An 18,745-nucleotide genomic window follows, 5' to 3' on the forward strand; every position below is an offset into this window, starting at 1 on the left:
AGTTTGAAACATATCATTAACCAAGCATTTTGTTATTTTTGAATTTTACCTATCTTTTTAAAAATTTTAATTCCAATATAGTTAACATACAGTGGTATATCAGTTTCAGGTGTACAATATAGTGATTCAGCAATTCTGTACATTACTCAGTGTTCATCATGATAAATGTACTCTTAATCTCCTTCACCTATTTCCCCATCCCTCCACTCAACCCCTTCTGGTAACCACCTGTTCTCTATGTTTAAGAATCTGTTTTTTGGTCTCTTTTATTCCCTTTCATTTGTTTTATTTCTTAAATTCTACAAATGAGTGAAATCATTTCATATTTGTCTTTCTCTGACTGATTTATTTCACTCAGCATCATCATCAGGGAAATGCAGATCAAAAACAAAATGAGATTATCACCTCACACCTGTCAGAATGGCTGAAATAAAAAACTCAAGAAACAAGAATTATTGGTGAAGATGTGGAGAAAGAGGAACCCTTGTGCACTGTTTGGTGGGAATGCAAACTGATGCATTTTGCCACAGTGGCAAACAGTATGGAGTTTCCTCAAAAAATTAAAAATAGAATTACCCTACAATCCAGTAATTGCACTACTGGGTATTTACCCAAAGAATGTGAAAACACTAATTCAAATGAATATATGCACCCCTATGTTTATTGCCACATTATTTATAATAGCCAAATTATGAAAGCAGTCCAAGTGTCCATCGATAGATGAATGGATAATGAAGATGTGGTGTGTATATACGTATATATATACGTACATTTGATATATATATACACACACACACACACAATGGAATGTTATTCAGCTATATAAAAAATTTTACTTATTTTTTAATCCATATTGAAAGAAATGGAATTTTTACACAAGAATTCCTGTTGTTGTGTCTTCTGTTGTTCTTAGATTATTGTAAAATGCCAGATGGTGAAGGTCTCACTGAGTTGCCTGCTTATTCAGACTCTGAGAAAATGACATACACAGAGCAGGCCAGCAAAAGGCACCACTGCATGAGGCTAACATGGTAAATTATTATTCTTTTTTTTCTTTCAAGAAATATTAGAGCATCCACCCTTCTCAAATTTCATTAAAAATTAAAGCCTTCATCACAGGATTCACTAATAGTGATGAGGGATTCGGGGGATATGGTAACCTGAATGCATGCCCAGAAGCTCACCCATCCGATTTTCACTCAGCAAAGCAACCACAGGAATGGCAAGCTGGTGGAGGGTGGAAGACATGCCCAAGGCCAAGTGCTTCTCTTTGATCTCTAAAGCTTTGTTTCCTTCAAGCCCAGCTTGGAGCATGAAGTAGGCTGTGGTAAGGAGAAGTCAGGTACATAGAGATTTGTGGGCGTCCTCCAGGGGACCCGGAGAGCCCACTACATCTGTTTGGTCACTAGAGACTACAGGGAGTTCTTTGCATTGCCACACAAAATTCCACCCTCTCCCTGTGGTGGGTTTTGCATCTGGGAGACCAGGGTGGAAAGTCTTCCTTCTAGGGCCTCGGCCAGATCATGACATTGTTCCAGAGTTTGGATTTCACATCATTCTAAAACCTCATCATTACAAATAACTTGCAAACAGGGCAAGTGGCTCAGTCAGTTAAATGTCCGACTTTGGCTCAGGTCATGATCTCACTGTCTGTGAGTTTGAGCCCCGTGTCGAGCTCTGTGCTTACAGCCCAGAGCCTGGAGCCTACTTCACATTCTGTGTCTCCCTCTCTCTGCCCCTCCCCTGCTTAGACTCACTCTCTCTCTCTCTCTCTCTCTCTCTCTCAAAAATAAATAAATAAAAATTTAGAAACATTTACAAATAACTTGCAAACAAAATCCCCAAACATTATCTGAAAAATTTTGTGTGGCATTATAAAACAGTTATTGTTATTCAGTGCCCACTAACTTAGTCCAAGTTTGACAGCTGTCTATTTAATAAACCTTAACTGTGTACTAGTTTATATATGAAATAACATGATAGCACTGTCTGTGTCACAACAGAAGTAAATGAAGCAGTCCCTGAGGCCACCATCATAATACAGGTAACAGAGGCCACTTGGGGCTTCACTTCAGTAGAATGAACATTTGTTTTAAATGCCTAAGTAAGAAAATAAAAATCTGCATCTCTGGGTTAGCAGTTGCTGTCAAACAACATTTATTCAATGGCAAAGGTTTCACAATTTTACCATTAGAATGTCACAGATGTTGTATATTTTCTGATTTCTTGTTTAAAGCATCTTTCAAAAATCTTATGGCCCTTTTGGCTAGCTGAGGTAGGTGTGTTTTCCATACCAACTGTATTGCTCATTAAATATCCTTTTGAATAGTTAGAACACTCAGCTAAATTAATGCTATATATTTGAATATATTTGTGTTTTAAAATGAAGAATGTCCAAGAAGAACTCTTCTGGACAATAAGTCTCTGTTATTATAACATAAATGGAAATTCAAAGAGAAATTATGATTTTTTAAGTGTGAATATTTGGTTTACTGTCACTTTCAAAAATAGTAGTGAATATAGAAAACTGAAGCTGTATTTTTTTTCTTTTCAAGCTTTATCCGTCTAAATGACTATCTAATTGAGAACACAATGCACATCCTAACAGTAAATTCTGTTAACTCTCTTTTGAATTATCTCACTGACAAGCTAAAACGAACACCTTCAGCAGATGTCATTCAGAAATGGATTACTGAAGAGAAGCCTGACATCACTGATAAAAAGGTATATTTAGACAAAATTAAGAAAATTCACAGGTCAGCATTTATTGAGGAGTGCTTACTATGCATATTATGCTATTTTCTGTGTACTGGAAGTAGCAGGAATGCTTAGGAGATTTCACAGGATAATAAGAGCTTACCATATGCACTTGAAATGGCAAAATGAAAATCACCGTATGAACAAGTAAGAGAAAGCATGCATTGTGCCAGATGTCTGTCTCATAGAAATTTGCTATAAGCTATTCAGGTGTACATTGGACAAATATTTCTTAAGTACCTACTACGTACTAATCCCCATGCTGGGTGTTGGGTATATAGTGATGAAAATCAGAGAGAGGATGCTTGCCCCCTTTAATAAAGCTTACAGGTTGGGGGTCATTGTGGGCATGAGCTGGCAGACAGAAGCAGGGAAGGTGGTATAAATGAAAGAGGTAAGCAATGGTTTAGAGGTGAGAAGAAGCAAATCATGGAAGCAAGTCTTTGTGCTTTGAGTAGATAGCCTCTATCTTAGGTTGTTGATCTTAGAGACACAGATTAATTTGAGATGTTTGAGATGAAGTGCTACAACTCTTCTGGTGGCTGAGAGAGAAATCATATCATCTAATATCCACGTTTCTCAATAAGCTTTCCCCCAGCTCCATCCCAGATAGTAGCTCCATGCTAGATACCTAAAACTTAACAAAACATGCATACCTAGTTTCATCAGTCTTCGTACCTGCACTTGTCAACTCCCCCCAACCCTCCACCCCAGGAAACCCAGTTATGAAATTTCAAGGCTGGATGTTCTTTGCCATAGTTTCCCTTTCCTCCAAACATTGAATTTTAGTAGCATATTCTTTTTTTATTACTTTCTCTCCTCCCCTAATCTCAATTCCTCCTTTTTCTAAATATCTTTATATTTTGAAAGTAACATTTATTTTTCTAATTATAAAAGTAATATATGCTAAGTGAAAAAAATGGGAAGAACACAGAAATATACAAAGGAAAGCATCCTCTGCTTTCCAAAGATAACTATTTCCAGTGGGAAGAAGGGTATCATACTTTACTTGCTGCCTTATCACATGCTTTTTCTACCTAGCAATATATTGTGAAAAATCTCCTGAGTCAGTATGTACTTTTCCATATAATATTCTCACACAAAAATGTACCTACTGTACATCTTCTAAATAATTTTCTATTGTTGATCACTTTCTCAGTATTCCAAATAATACTGCAGAGAACATCCTTGTCCATACATTTTTCACACATCTGATTTTTCCCCTTAGAAGAAACTCCTAGATGTGGAATTGTTGGGTCACAAATACGCTTACTTGTTAAGCCTTTTGATACGGATGGATTAACTTGCCAGAAGGTTTTGTGTTAATTTATAACCTTCCCAGCAATGTTTGACAATGAGCCACAGGCACACTAGATATTATCATTCATTTTCATTTTGGTCAATATGATGGATGTAAAGTAGTATATCACTGCTTTTAATTGTTATATTTCTTTAATTGTCACCCCAGTGCAGGGATAAGAGCATAGGTCTGGCACTTAATAACCAGTATGTCCTGGATGAAATGTCTTACCTTCTTCAGATCCTATTTTTCTCATGGGGGTAATAATGATACCTGCTTCATATGGTTGGTGTGGGTACATGAATACTTAGCACTGTCTGGCACACAGTGAATGCTCAATAAATATTGTTACTGAGTTAACTATCAGGAGTACGAGAACAAGGAGGAGAGTGATTGATCACTTGTATATTCCTTTTAAAAAATGTCAGATCATGCCCTTTGCCATTTTTCTATTTAAGTACATTTCTATTTTAATATATATTTATGTATCAATGGTTATATTGTTAGTATACATTTCTATTGAGTATATCAAGTATATTTCTATTTAAATATTATCAACTTTCTATATTCTGTGTTCACTACTGACATATTTTTCCAGCTTGTTGTTTGCCTTTCCATTTTGTTGATAATGTTTTTATAAGGAGAAGAGTTTTACACTGTTGAATCGTCTTTCAATGTTTGCCTTAATTTTTTAATTTCTATGGTAATATTCACTGAAAGACATGCCAACATTATGAAATCAATTAATTGTATAAGCTTCAGTTTACATGCCTCTTGTAATACAGAGGTTTTTGTTTTTGTTTTTGTTTTTGTTTTAATCTTCCACCTTGGTTCTTACATCTTTTTAACACTGCAAATGTGCTCATTTCAGGGGGCCTCTGTGGTGGAAAAGCAGGAAGAAGATGAGTCTCTCATCCCTATGTTTCTCACAGAACTGATTTTGACAGTCCAATCATTACTCTTCGAGCCTTCTTTGGAAGACTTCCTGGTGTGTGTTTCTTCAGATAGCATCCATGCATACATAACTTTTTGGAAAATGAAGCAACTGTTTCACTGTCAAATGATTGGCAGGATTGCTGTTGTCACTTTTCCAAAATGATTAGAAGAAAATGAGAAAGTATTGTTCTATGCACAGCATTACATGTACATAAAAAAGATCTAAAAGTTTAGCACGTTTTCTTTGAGACAGATTGGGGGCTTGGTCGGGTGTACCATCAAGAGAACATATTCTATACAAAATTTAGCATTGACTATGGTAAGGACAACTTTTGAAATCTTTTTAGGTGTGCCACATCTGTGAAAAGTTTATTTTAGTTATCTGTTGCTGTGTAACAAGTTACCACAAACGTGGCAGCTTAAAACAACAGCCTTGTGTTTTCTCAACTTTCTATGGGTCGGAAGTCTGGGCTCATCCTCTGCTTCAAAGTCTCTCCAGGCTGCCACGCAGGTATTGGCTATGATGAGGTCTCCTTAGAGGCTTGGCTAGAAAAGGGTCTACTTCTAAATTCCCTCAAGTTGTTCGAACAGCTCACCTCTATGCAGGTAGAGGACTGAAGTTCCTGTGTTCTTGAGGGATGTCAGCAGGGGACTACTCTTAGATCCTAGAAATCACCTGCAATTCCTTACCATGTGGCCAACCCTATAAGCAGTTTACAATATGGATGTTTGCTTCTTCAACATCAGTTGGAAAATCTCCTTTGGGAAGGGCCCAATCCCTCTTTTAAGGATTTTCACCTGGTTCAGTCAGGTATACCCGGGATATACCTTTTCGATTAACTCAGAGTCAACGGATTTGGGACCTTAATTATATCTGCAAAATTCTTTTAACTTTCTCTTTTTTAAGTGTATTTATTTATTTTGAGAGAGAAAGCAAGCAAGCATGTGCGGGGAAGGGGCAGAGTGGGGGAGGAGAGAGAGAGAATCCCAAGCAGGCTCCACACCACCAACACAGACCTCAATGTGGGGCCTGAACCCATTAACCCTGAGATCGTGACCTGAGCTGAAGTTTGACACTTAACTGACTGAGCCACCCGGGTGCTCCTCCTTTAAGTTTCTATATAATGTAGCCCAGTTGTGGAGAGTGGCATCCCATTGTATCCACAGGCCCTCCATCCCTCCATACTCAAGAGGAAGGGATCATACAGTGCATGTGCACCAGAGGGAGGGAATCTTGGGCGCCATCACGGAATTCTGCCTTCCACATTTGTCTATACATATAGATTAGTAGACCTATCAGGATCTGTGTTTCCTGGTATACTGTACCACAATGGCACTAGTAACCAGGATCTCTAGATTCCAGTCTTGACTTAACAGTTAATGGCTATTTGACCTTAGGGAATCCGCTTAACTCTCTAGTGTTCGTTTTATGTATCTGTAAGATGAGAAGGCAGATGAGTTTTAAGGTTGCTTCTAATTCCAGCAGTCCATGATTCTGTGATTTATCAGATAGGTTATTTTAGGATATTTACATGGACAAGCAGACTGCTGAGCTCCCTATGGTTGTGACCTCACTCAGAAGCTCCTGTGGAGACACTGGGTTCTTAGGTCCCTTCTTGGCCAGAAGACTCGTGTCCTTCACATGATTTGTATGTACTCAGAATCAACACAGTATTTGGCATGGTTGAATGAGTTATTTATTTTAGCATTTCAGAAAATTCAAAATTATTCATAAATATAACCATATATGCTTACATTTATGTTTATGTTTTTCTAACAGGCTGGTATTTCAGATGCAATTAATCAATTTCAAAACACTGTGCTATCAGTTCCTAATCTTGTACCTGATACATATTTTGACGCTTTTACCAGACCTTACATTAACAACAAACTTGAAGAAAAAACTTGTGGATTTGGTCCAAGCCTATCAGCAGTATTTGATGATGATAAGAATTTTCACACAATTATCCTTCAAATAAAGGTACATTTACTTTTACTAAAACTAATTTATTATAGTCTCAATTTTTAAGAAATTGAGAAATATAGTTCCTTTCTTATCTTTAAACTGAATGCTACTTAACTTCTAAATAGTAAAGTATTTCTTTTTAAAGCCCTGGTATATCAGAGCACTGACTATAGGAAAGGATTTAGAAGTACAAATTATCTGAGGTGGCTTCACTCCCAGGGGAGAAAATAAGGTTAAGAAGGAAGAAGAGGCGTTATTTAAACATTGGGTGGCATAGGGGAAATGAAGCAACTGGTGAAAATTTAAGGTCCTACAAGACAAAAGAGAACCAAAAAAATCAAAGTATACCCAATTTTTCCCCACCACCAAAAAATTTAAAAATCTGTACATTGCTACACTGACAGAATAGAATACCCTTGAATTATAAATCCTATAAATCACTTCAAATCCACAACCTGAAGAAATGAAGATATATTAAATTCATGTAAAACTGCTACAAGAAGAAAACAGAAAGAGAAGATTAAAAGATCTCATGAATGCTCCTTCCTTTCCTTCCCAAAAAACCATGAAACAAAAGCTATGCTACCAACTAAAGTAGATATCCTCAAACAAGCATTTGAATTATGTGTACAATCACATTGAATAAAAAATTCAAAATCATAAATGGGAAATAAAAAGACAAAATCATCTCAGAAATGAAGCCTAAATTACATGGTGACCAAGGGAGGATAAACTCAAATGAAAATTTAATAGTTAGAAGAATAAGAAAAATGAGAATGGAGGAAAGACAGAAAAACAAGGGAATGAAAATAAGCTAGAGATACAAGTAAAAGGGTCAGAGAGAAAATAATTGGAATAGAACAGGCAAAGAAGAAATAATATACATTTAATTGGAGTCTCCAAAGAGGACAAGAAAACATAGGGTAGAGCAAACATTTATAACTGTAGTCCAAGAAAAGAAAACCTGAATCTGTATTGAAAGGGCCTGTAGAGTACCTTGGAAAATTGACCCAGAGCAATCAGTTCTGTCATATATCCTCTTAAAACTATTAGCTTTTAAAGCTCAACACACAAAGGTCAAAGAACTTGCAAAGTAAGAGAATTAGACCAGCATCAGACTTCTCAGAAACAGTGTATAAAGCAAGACAATAATAAAACAGCATTTCTTAATGAAACTCAAGGGAAGAAAGTGTGAATCAATAATTTTTATCTATTCAAGATAGTTTTTCAAGTATCAAGGCCATAGAAGGGTCTCCCTGGGACAATTTGGCCATTAAAATAAATACTGATTACAAAAGTATCATAAACCCTTGTGGGGCACCTGGGTGTCTCAGTAAGTTAAGTGTCTGACTCACAATTTTGGCTCAGGTCATGATCCCACAGTTCGTAGGTCTGAGCCCTGTGTTGGGATCTGTGCAGACAGTGCAGAGCTTGCTATAGATTCTCTCTCCCTCTGTCTTTGCTCTCTCTCTCTCCCAAAATAAAATAAGTATACTTTTAAAAAAATAAAAGTATCATAAATCCTTGAATAAAATGGAAACACATTAGTCCATATTGTGAATGAAGAAATGAATTGAATGAGAGGGGAAAGCTTTTCCTTAGAGCAGAATGTCAACTAATAAATGTAGAAAGAAAACATAAAGAAAAATCATGATGGTTATCATAGAAACAGTAAGGAATCTCCAATTCATACTAAAATGAGTATGTAAAAGTTCAGTGAGAAACAGTATTTTGTCTCAAAACAGTATTTTGTCTGTATATAAGGTATTTATTGATTTCAGGGAGAAAATAGTAAGTTTGCAGTGATGAAGCCTGACAGACGCCACCTTAACTAACATGTTAACATCTCGGGGACAAACTGATGTTATGTGCCTTCTTCTGTGATGCACTGAGAACATATATCATTTCTGTGGTATTATTACCAAGAATGTATAACTGAAATTATGCATTATAAGATATAACACACACACACACACACACACGAGATACTCTTCAAAATGTAAAGGTCATTTAAAAAATGTAAAACCCTTAAAAGACAAGAGTTGAGGGGTGCCTGGGTGGCTCAGTCGGTTAAGTGGTCGACGTCGGCTCAGGTCATGATCTCGCAGTCCATGAGTTCAAGACCCGCGTCGGGCTCTGTGCTGACAGCTCAGAGCCTGGAGCCTGTTTCGGATTCTGTGTCTCCCTCTTTCTGACCCTCCCCCGTTCATGCTCTGTCTCTCTCTGTCTCAAAAATAAATAAACGTTAAAAAAAATTTTTTTTTAAAAGACAAGTGTTGAGGAGTTGTTTCAGATTTAAAAAATTGTAAGTATGCTTCATTTTTAATCATAAAGAACAGTTTTCAAAAGTCAGATTTTAAGATGTGTTTTTTCTTTTACTTCATAAGAGAATCCATTAACTGCTCTTTGACATCAAGGATGGTATCTTCCCTCACTTATGTATCCCTAGGTCAAAGCATATTGTTGGACACAGAGAAGGCATTTGTGTTTATTTTAGTTATATTGAGTTGAATTCTGCTCAGGAAAAAAAATAATTTTATTTGTCTGTTTATTTATAACATTTAGGAAACCATACAAGCAGCATTTGAATCTGCCCGATTATATGCAGCTACGTTTGAAAAGTTCCATATATTCTTCAAGGAAAATGAAAGTCTTGATTTACAAGCTCTTAAACTTCAAGAACCTGGTAAGTTTTCCATTTGTCCTTACTAATTATTTTTGAGAGGGATATCGAGGTTTATAGTAGTCTAGTTTCTGTTTATTGGTGTGTAGTGACAGAAATGATGACCAAAAAAAGTTGGCCTGATAAAAGACAAGTTTATTCATTTCTGGCTTATTTTCTGTAGAATTAGTTTTTACCACATCCTCATAGTTGGTATGATTTGATAAATTTACTAAGATTATCTTAAATTTACTAAGATAGATTTAATTTATCTTGGAGAATGTGGCATGTGCACTTGAGAAGAATGTATATTTTGCTGTTGGATGGAATGTTCTATGTATGTCCGTTAAGTCCATTTGTTCTAAAATGTGATTCAATTCCATTTCTTTGTTGGTTTTGTCTGCATGACCTATTCATTGATGATAGTAGGGTATTAAAGTCCTCTACTATTATTGTATTCTTGTTGATTTCTCTCTTAAGAGCTGATAGTGTTTGCTTAATACATTTCAGTGCTTGGATGTTGGGAGCGTATATGTTTATGATTGTTATATCTTCTTGATCTATTGGCCCCTTTATCGTTACATAATGGTCTTTGTCTCTTACGATTTTTGGCTTCAAGTCTATTTTGTCTGATATCAGTATGGCTACATCCACTTTCTTTTGGTTACTGCTTGCTTAGAGTATCATCTTCCACCTCTTCACTTTGAATCTATGTTTTTCGCAGCTGAGATGAGTCTCCTGAAAGCAGCATATAGTAGGGTCTTATTTTTCAATCCAGCCACCCACTCTGTGCCTTTTTATTGGTGAGTTCAATCCATTTACATTTAGGGTGATCATTGATATATGAGGACTTACTACTGCCATTTTATTTTTGTTTTTTCGTTGTTTTGTATCTCTTTCTCTCTCTCTTTTTTTCTTCGTATTTTCTGTTTACCTTTTTAGTTTGGTGGTTTTCTATGATGAATTGGTCTGTTTCTCCCGTGTGTGTGTGTGTGTGTGTGTGTGTGTGTGTGTGTGTGTCTTTCTTTGCTTTAGATTTTTGTTTTGTGGCTACTGTGAGGTATTGTATAAAATGTCTCATAGATAAAATAGTCCTTTTTCTGTTAGAAGTAATTTATCTTCATTTGCCTATACAGGTTCTTTTATTTTCCTCCTCCCCTTGTATATTTATGTTGCAACAATTATCTCTTTATGTTCTGTGAGTTTGTTGCCAAATTATAGTAGCTATAGTTATTTTTAATGCTTTTTTCCTCTAACCTTTATACTATAATTGTTTAACACCCTATTCTAAAATAGAGTTACAGTTTTCTGATTCTATTTATCACCTTACTCAAAGTTTCGTGTATTTTTTCATTTCAGGTAGACAAAAGCTCCTTTCAACATTTCTTGTAAGGGAGGTCTAGAAGTGATGAATTCCATTCACTTTTATTTGTCTTAGATCTTTATTTCTTCTTTATATCTGAAGGGTAACTTTGCTAGATAGAGTATTCTTGGCTGGCAATTTTTGTCTTTCAAATACTTGAATACATAATTCTATTCTCTCCCAGCCTGTAGAGTTTCTGCTGAGAAATCTGCTCATAGTCTAATGAATCTAGTAGTTCCTTTGTAGGTTACTTTCTTTTTTTCCCTGGCTGCCTTTAAGATTCTTTATCATTGACTTTTGAAAGTTTTGTAATAATATGTCTTGGAGATGGTCTTTTTGTATTGAGATAGTAAGGTGATCTATTAGCTTCATGGATTTGTATGTCTAGTTCTTACTCCAGGTTTGGGAAGTTCGCAGCCATTATTTCTTTAAATAACCTCTCTACCTCCTCTTTTCTTCTGGTGTACCCATTATTCTGGTGTTGACTCTCCAAAGAGTCTAATAACACTCATAGGGTTTCTTCATTTTTGAAACGTCTTAGGATTTTAGGAGTTATCTCTCCTTTTCCACCTGAATCAGTTCTAGTCTACTCTGTTTCTAATGCTTGGATCACTATTCTGAACGATAATTACATGATACCATGAAAAAAGACTCTGTGTTCAAATAAGTTTGGAAAATACTAGACCAAGCAACATCATACAGGTTTCCTTACCAGAGGGCTTCTCAGATTACTTGATATCTCATTTTGTCAGTTCTCAAAAATACACACATCTAAACCTTCTGAAATGAGTAGGATAGATAATTGTTGACCCTTTTTGTGTTATAAGGAAGCTAAAGCTCAGAAAGATTAAGTGACTTACACAAAGCCAAATATGGGTTAAAGGCTTGAGTTTAGGTTTTCTAACACTGCATGTTCTTTATGCTATGTCAAACTTCCCCTTATATTCAGGAGAGGAGTTGACATGAGTAAAGACAAGAATCAACACCCTTTTCTTTTTGGAAAAGGGTTATATACAGAGAACAGGGAATAGTAAGGAAATCATTCTGACTCAGGTGGAAGAAGCACTTGGATATAAAGTTAGCTAATTTTTTACAGGCTCAGAGCATACAGGATTTTTAAAGACAAGCAAAGTAGTTTAGTATTGCATATGTATTAGAAGGAGCTGTTTTTGACCAACAGTATGATACAATTGTATTCAAAGGTAATCAGGCCTCCAGTGGTTCTAGATAGATTGGAGAAGGGAGAAAATGAAAATGGGAAGATTATCAAACTGCAGCTGTGGCATATGGCAGATTCACATCAACAAACGCCTCAACCATGATGTACGAACAGGGTTGGCAGACAGGTGTTGGGAAGAGGAATGGAGATAACTTCAGCTATGCTCAATCTCTTGTATTTTAAACTTTTGTTGTAAATGTCCTCAAAATAGTTTACATGGAGGTGCCATGTGGAACCCTTCCAGTAAGCCCAACTTCAAACCAACTTGACTCAAAAATCCAGTCCATTCCAGACTAGACCCTCTAATGCAGTTACAAATTATTTTTATCTTCCATCTCTTAATAGGAGCCATAAAACATATTTACATTATTGACTATTAGTTTTTTTAGTATAAGATAAGATATAAAGCATTATGAATTAACATTTTGAAGTTATACATGGAATTCTGCATTAGGAAAATAGCATTATAAATATGTATGTAAATTTATTAATGCAATGATTTTTACCATATTCATAATAACCCTTTAAAATTTGATATGATATATTTTATGCCTTATATTATAATTTCATGTAGATGTTAAGTTTTTTGGAGAACAACTGGAAAAATACCACAGACAGCACAAGGACGCAATAGCTCTAAGACCCACCAGAAATGTAGGATTGCTGCTCATTGATACAAAGCTGCTAAAAGAAAAACTAATCCCATCACCTTTGCAATGCTTGGAGGTAATTATGAACTAGGAAACACTTTAATTGTAGTCTGTATAATTATTTTAAAAATTTTCCACCACAAATAGCCTATCTTTATTTTGTAGTATTGCAAATGTTTAAAATTAACATAACCTACTGAGCATCCTTAATATCTAAGAAAAGTCTCATATTCTCTCTGTCCCAAACATAGTAGGCTTTCAGATGAGGGAAGGAAGGGCACTTACAGGCCTCAGAGTAGCCTCTTATTCCCCATTCTGTTTTTCTTTGTTGGAGCATTTCAACACTTCCTGCAGAAGAGATATTACTATAACAGCTCAGTGTCCCCATGGGAATGCTGGTTGAGGTCAAGTTTAGGACATCATTTCCTGCTCTGAAACTGTCCCTAAAGATCTGATTGTATTTTGGTGAATTGTAGAGGTGAGGAAATTTGTATTGATCCTGAAATAATTTTGATGCCTTCCTTTGGAGCCAGGGTATACCTATAATATTCTCAAATACCTCCAGTGAGACAATGGTAAACCATACCCCACAGGGTAAATCCAGTCCACCATCTGTTTTGTACATACAACCATGACAGTTTGCTTTTGTATTATCTATGGTTGCTTTCTCACTACAAGGGCAGAGTTGAGTAATTATAACAGAGATGGTATGTCGTACAAATCTAAAATATTTACTATCTGATCCTTACAGAAAGCCTCTGCTGACCCCTAGTATAAATGACAGAAGACAGAGCCAATATCTGCTAATTTAATTAGAATTTATTTAAAATATTTATTAAAGTGGCAATATTTAAATAGTTATGATTTACATTTTCTTTTTCTTTCCTAGGTGCTAAATTATATGCTTCCTCGTCAAAGCAAGAAAAAAGTGGATGCCATTATCTCTGAGGCACAAGATGCAGAGTATAAACTTGAATTTGTTCCAACTACCACCATAGAATATGTTAACAGCTTAGTATTTCTTGATGAAATTCAGGAAAGGGTAGGTTGATTTTTATATGACTCAACATTCCAGACCTTGTGTTAGGTAAGGAAAACAAATAAAAATTGAGGGACTGAAGGTCAACAAACAGCTATCAAAATATTAGAACACTTTCAGACAATATAATTGAATACCCTACATCACAGCAATAATGGCAGCTAACACTGATCAAACTCTCACCACTAGTCAAGAATTGCACTAATTTTTTAAATATATATTACATTTTTAATCCTCACAAAAACTTAAGAAGTGTAGATAATTTTTATTCTCATTCCATAGATGAGGAAACAGACACTAAAAATGGTTATATTGTCCAAGATCACAAAGCTTGTTACATGGTAGAGCTGGGTCTACCCAGCTCTGGGTCTCTGACTGCAAAGTCAGTGCTCTCAATCATGGTTTATTGCAATTCTTCTTTGTGATCAATGATCATGGAATTGTAATCTATATATTGGTCATAATGGAAGTCTTAACCCTTAACCCATATCTGCATGATAGTCAAGAACCTCACCATTAGGAATAAAACCCAATTCAAACTAGCTTACATAGGGAGGTAGAAGTTGGGAGAGAAGAGTAGATATGGGACTCAAGTGGTGCCGGTGATAGGGTCATATCTCTCTCTCTCTCTCTCTCTCACACACACACACACACACACACACACACTCTCTCTCTCTCTCTCTTTTGTTGATCAGCTCACTGGCTCTTTCTCTCTCTTTCTCTCTCTCTCTCTCACACACACTTAGACCTTTGTCTCCCTTATTTCTTTCTCTCTAGAAATTTGGTTTCCTCCTCACAGGATCTTCCCTGTGACAGGCAACCTAGCATTTAATTTCAGTTGTCATTTTTCATAAGCTTTCATTCATATCAATTGACATTTGAAATAGAGGTAAATTATTTTCTTAACTATCTGGAAATTGAAGATATGTTACAAATAAAAAATGTGCACTGAGTAAGATAAGTCATTAGCCACTAGATAGTCTGTTACATATTCTTAACAGTAAAGGCTGTTTCATGGTCCCATAAATGTAACCATTTTTGACATTTTCGAATTTATTTTTATATTGAAGTATAGTTGACGCACAATGTTATATTAGTTTCAGGTGTATAACCCAGTGATTCACTAATTTAAATGTAACAATTTTGTTTCTCATTTAAAGAAGCTCATCTTCACAAAAGGGCAGGTATTGTGGCTTTCCCTCAGATGTACAAATATATTATCTCAGGAGTCTAGAGATGCCAATTTGTAGTCAATTTGTAGTCATTAAGGTGCTTTGGACAAATAACTAAACCTCAATGAGCTAGCTTAGGCCAAGGGGGCCCTATTTAAGGATTCAGTAGTATGGAACCCTACCCCTTCATCAAAAAGGTAAGTAGGCTTAGGAATTTACCAGAACCAGTAATGAGAAGACTGTAGGAAATCCAGGTAGTTCTTTCTCTCCAGCCTTTCTTTCTGCATCTCTCTAAAGATCTGATCTGCTTCTCTTTCTCTACAGACTTGCTGCTTCTGCTTCTTCATCCCACAGCAGCAAACATGGCTGACAGCAGCTCCCAAGTTACATACTGCAAGTCTAGCCAGCCACCGAGAGAGAGAGAATCTCTCTCTCTCTCCCCCCAATATTAATTTTCAATGTCTATTAAATGCATTCAGCTCCCCACCTCCATCCTGTTATATAAACTATGACAGGAAGTTAGGATCACATCGCAGAGGGTAAATTGCTCTCACTCTGTTGTTCCTGAACAGGAGACTTGATTGTGCCATGCAGAAAACCCAGACTATGTCCATCCCCACCAAGTTGTGTGTGCATTTCTGGGTGTTGTGTTGGGGAGGCAGTTTCCCTTAGGGAGACGTTCTCCATACATGAACAGCTTTTTTTTGGAACTCAGAAAGTGTAGTGAACACCCACTTACAGAGGACAGGGGTTGCAACAATGAGTAAACCTGCCTTCAAGGAGCTCAGAGTCTATAATGAAAGCAGATAATTATTATATAATATGTATAGGTACAGGATACTGTTGTAGGACTGGAAGGAGTTGTGGTCATTCTTGGCTATGAATCACAGAAGGCTTTGTGGAAGATGGCATATTCAAGCTATGTCCTAGAATACATCTACTCAGGTAGGATTCCAAGGAGAGGGAAACTGTGTGCAAAGACCTGAGGCAGCATGACAAGAGCAGGATGTGGCAATTGGTACACGATGGAGAAAGGGTGCTTGGTAGAGAAAGCTGACAAATTGTAGCTGAAGCTATATTTTTCAAGGATAGGAGAGCAGGAATGGATTCTAGTAAATTTACTTAGTAGAATTGAAAGGACTAAGTGGGCAACTGAACGTGGGGACAGCAAGAGAAGTCTATGACTACTCTTGGATATCTTTCTGCAGGGAACAGGTATCATTAACCAGTATGAGTGTGGTAGGCCACATAATCACTGTCTGACCAGGCCAATTTTGAGAGTGAATGAGGCACTATTAATCATTCTGCCAGGATATTAAGTGTAAACCAAGACGCTCTCAGAGAAACATGGACATATGTTTATGCCAAGTATAGGAAACATAGGAAGATGAACAGATCTTGGTGTACAGAAACTTAGTTCTATTTATTACTTGTTTAAGATGTTATTAAGACGTTCAACTTTGGGTTGTAAGTAACAAAAACTCACATAGTTAGCTTGGAAAGATGAGAACATTTATTCTAAGTTTGCAGGGTTATCCTCTGGAATCCAAAGGCATGCATAGAGCCTAGCCTTAAAAGAGGATAGGAACTTAGAACTAGAGAAGCATAAATAAACCAGAAAGGCCTTTCTCTTTCCGTCTCTCATCTCTGCTCCTCTCTAGAATGCTGGTTCTGGAGGGGTGGGCCCAGATCAGCAGCATTAGTATCAGCAGGAAACTCAGAAATGTATATTCTCAGGCTCCACCCTAGATCTTCTGAATCAGAAGCTCAGGGGAAGGGCTCAGCAATCTGTTGAGCAAGGTGATTGTGAATCTCAAGCTAACGGTTGGGAACCATTTCTCTAAAAGCCTCTCTGCAGTTCTCTTCTCATGTCAATGACATGCTTTGTTTCTACATGGAAACAAATGGCCTCTGCCAACACCTACTGTCTAATTCTTCCCATGTTCAGAGAGAGGGCAGACTCAGCCCAGTTCATGAAGTCCCAGTTTTGTGCTGCTTGGTTCAGCTTGTGGCCAGGAGGTTGGGTCAAGTTGTCCAAACATGGCTGCTCCCTGTATAACCATGTGGCAGAGTGGAAAAGAGAAGGCTTCCCCCAAAACCGGAGAGTCCCTTCCCACAAACTTAGGAAAGGCACTGTCCACTGAAGGTGGGACATCAAAGCGAAGATGTTTAATAGTCAGTTGAAGGTAGTAAAAGTATTTATTAAAGGATCGTGGGGAACACGCGGTCAGAACCATGACCTGTGCATGCCTCAGGAGCTGCTCTGGACAATCCCTGCTCAGCACACATGTCTGGAAGCTCAAATGTTACAACTAAGCACCCTGATGGTACATGCTGTCTCTGAAAACTAAATATTGGCACTGTTTACTGTTTAATGCTTGGCAAGAAAAAAGAGAGAGAGAGAGAGAGAGAGAGAGAGAATAAACATTTATAAGAGTAATACTAACTGTGCTCAGCTCTGAACAACCTACCTCCTGGGCCTGATTACCTGTATTGTAGCAATCACTGTATTTATCACTCAGCAGGGTTCAGCCAGTTTGATCATAATGTTAAGCATATGCCTCAGGTGCTGGCTATGAATGTGTGATGTTCATAGTGCACAGTGGCTATCTCCTATTAGATAAAGCTGAAAGGGAATATAGGACTCTGATATATTTAATAAGCAACTAGTGTTTCTGTTTATTTAGATCGAGAGCCTTGAAGATGAAGGGAATGTAGTGATTCAAATGTACAAGCTCATTGAACAGTATCAGGTTCCCACACCTCCTGAAGACTTTGCTGTTTTCGCTACTATGAAGCCATCCATTGTTGCAGTTCGGAATGCCATTGATAAATCTGTGGGTGACAGAGAAACAAGCATTAAGCAGTTTTCTCTGCATTTGGGTAGAGATCTTGAAGACCTAACCAATGAAGTGAATGAAGTAAAGCTACACGCACAGGTAAACTAAAGCAGGATTAAAAAAATAATAATCTGTGAGGGGTGCCTGGGTGGCTCAGTCGGTTAAGCGTCCAACTTCGGCTCAGGTCATGATCTCACGGTTTGTGGGTTCAAGCCCCGCGTCAGGCTCTGTGCTGACGGCTTGGAGCCTGGAGCCTGCTTCGGATTCTGTGCCTCCCTCTCTCTCTGCTCCTCCCCCACTCATGCTCTGTGTCTCTCTCAAAAATAAATAAACATTAAAAAAATTTAAAAAAATAAATAGTATTTCGTTCTATGCCACAATTCAATTATTCCATGGTTGATGGAAATTGGGATTGTTCACAGTTTTTGACAATAATGAATAATGCCTCTTGGAACATTCTTATATATGTTTCCATGTTTTACTCATTTAATGCTCAGAGCACTTATAAGGTTTTATCATTTACCTTTTATAGAGAAGAAAACAAAGACAGGTTAAGTAACTTACCCAGGGTCACACAAATAACAGAGGGAGGAACCAGGATTCAAGCTTAGACATTCTACTTCCAATGGTTGATAGTCTGCTGTTAACTATATAAATGCATGTGGATTGCTAGAGAGAGCAAGTGCCAGCAAGTGCTTCCTGTGTGATCATGCATGATGCACACACACACACAAGTGACAGCAGAGGTTCTCTCAGCAAGTGCTTCTTTCATAGAGGGTTTGGAATGAATTCATTATCACTCTTGAGCAAAGAACTACAACTTTATTATTTTCATGAATGA

General features: G+C 37.0%; 1 protein-coding gene across 1 annotated transcript in view; it reads left to right on the plus strand.

The window, feature by feature from the left end:
- Window positions 1-18,745, plus strand: part of DNAH6 (dynein axonemal heavy chain 6) — a 223,413-nt gene that overhangs the window by 35,714 nt on the left and 168,954 nt on the right. Inside the window, exons 7-14 of the mRNA XM_047069367.1 lie at window positions 914-1,031; window positions 2,556-2,724; window positions 4,929-5,045; window positions 6,774-6,974; window positions 9,525-9,645; window positions 12,778-12,929; window positions 13,743-13,895; window positions 17,752-18,003. Coding sequence (XP_046925323.1) covers window positions 914-1,031; window positions 2,556-2,724; window positions 4,929-5,045; window positions 6,774-6,974; window positions 9,525-9,645; window positions 12,778-12,929; window positions 13,743-13,895; window positions 17,752-18,003 — 1,283 coding nt within the window. The remainder of the gene's footprint in view (window positions 1-913; window positions 1,032-2,555; window positions 2,725-4,928; window positions 5,046-6,773; window positions 6,975-9,524; window positions 9,646-12,777; window positions 12,930-13,742; window positions 13,896-17,751; window positions 18,004-18,745) is intronic.

The sequence above is a fragment of the Lynx rufus genome, unplaced genomic scaffold, assembly GCF_022079265.1.
Source record: "Lynx rufus isolate CCGP_SWC_20201006 ecotype Redwood Valley unplaced genomic scaffold, mLynRuf1.p SCAF_8, whole genome shotgun sequence".
NCBI classification, from domain to species: Eukaryota; Metazoa; Chordata; class Mammalia; order Carnivora; family Felidae; genus Lynx; species Lynx rufus.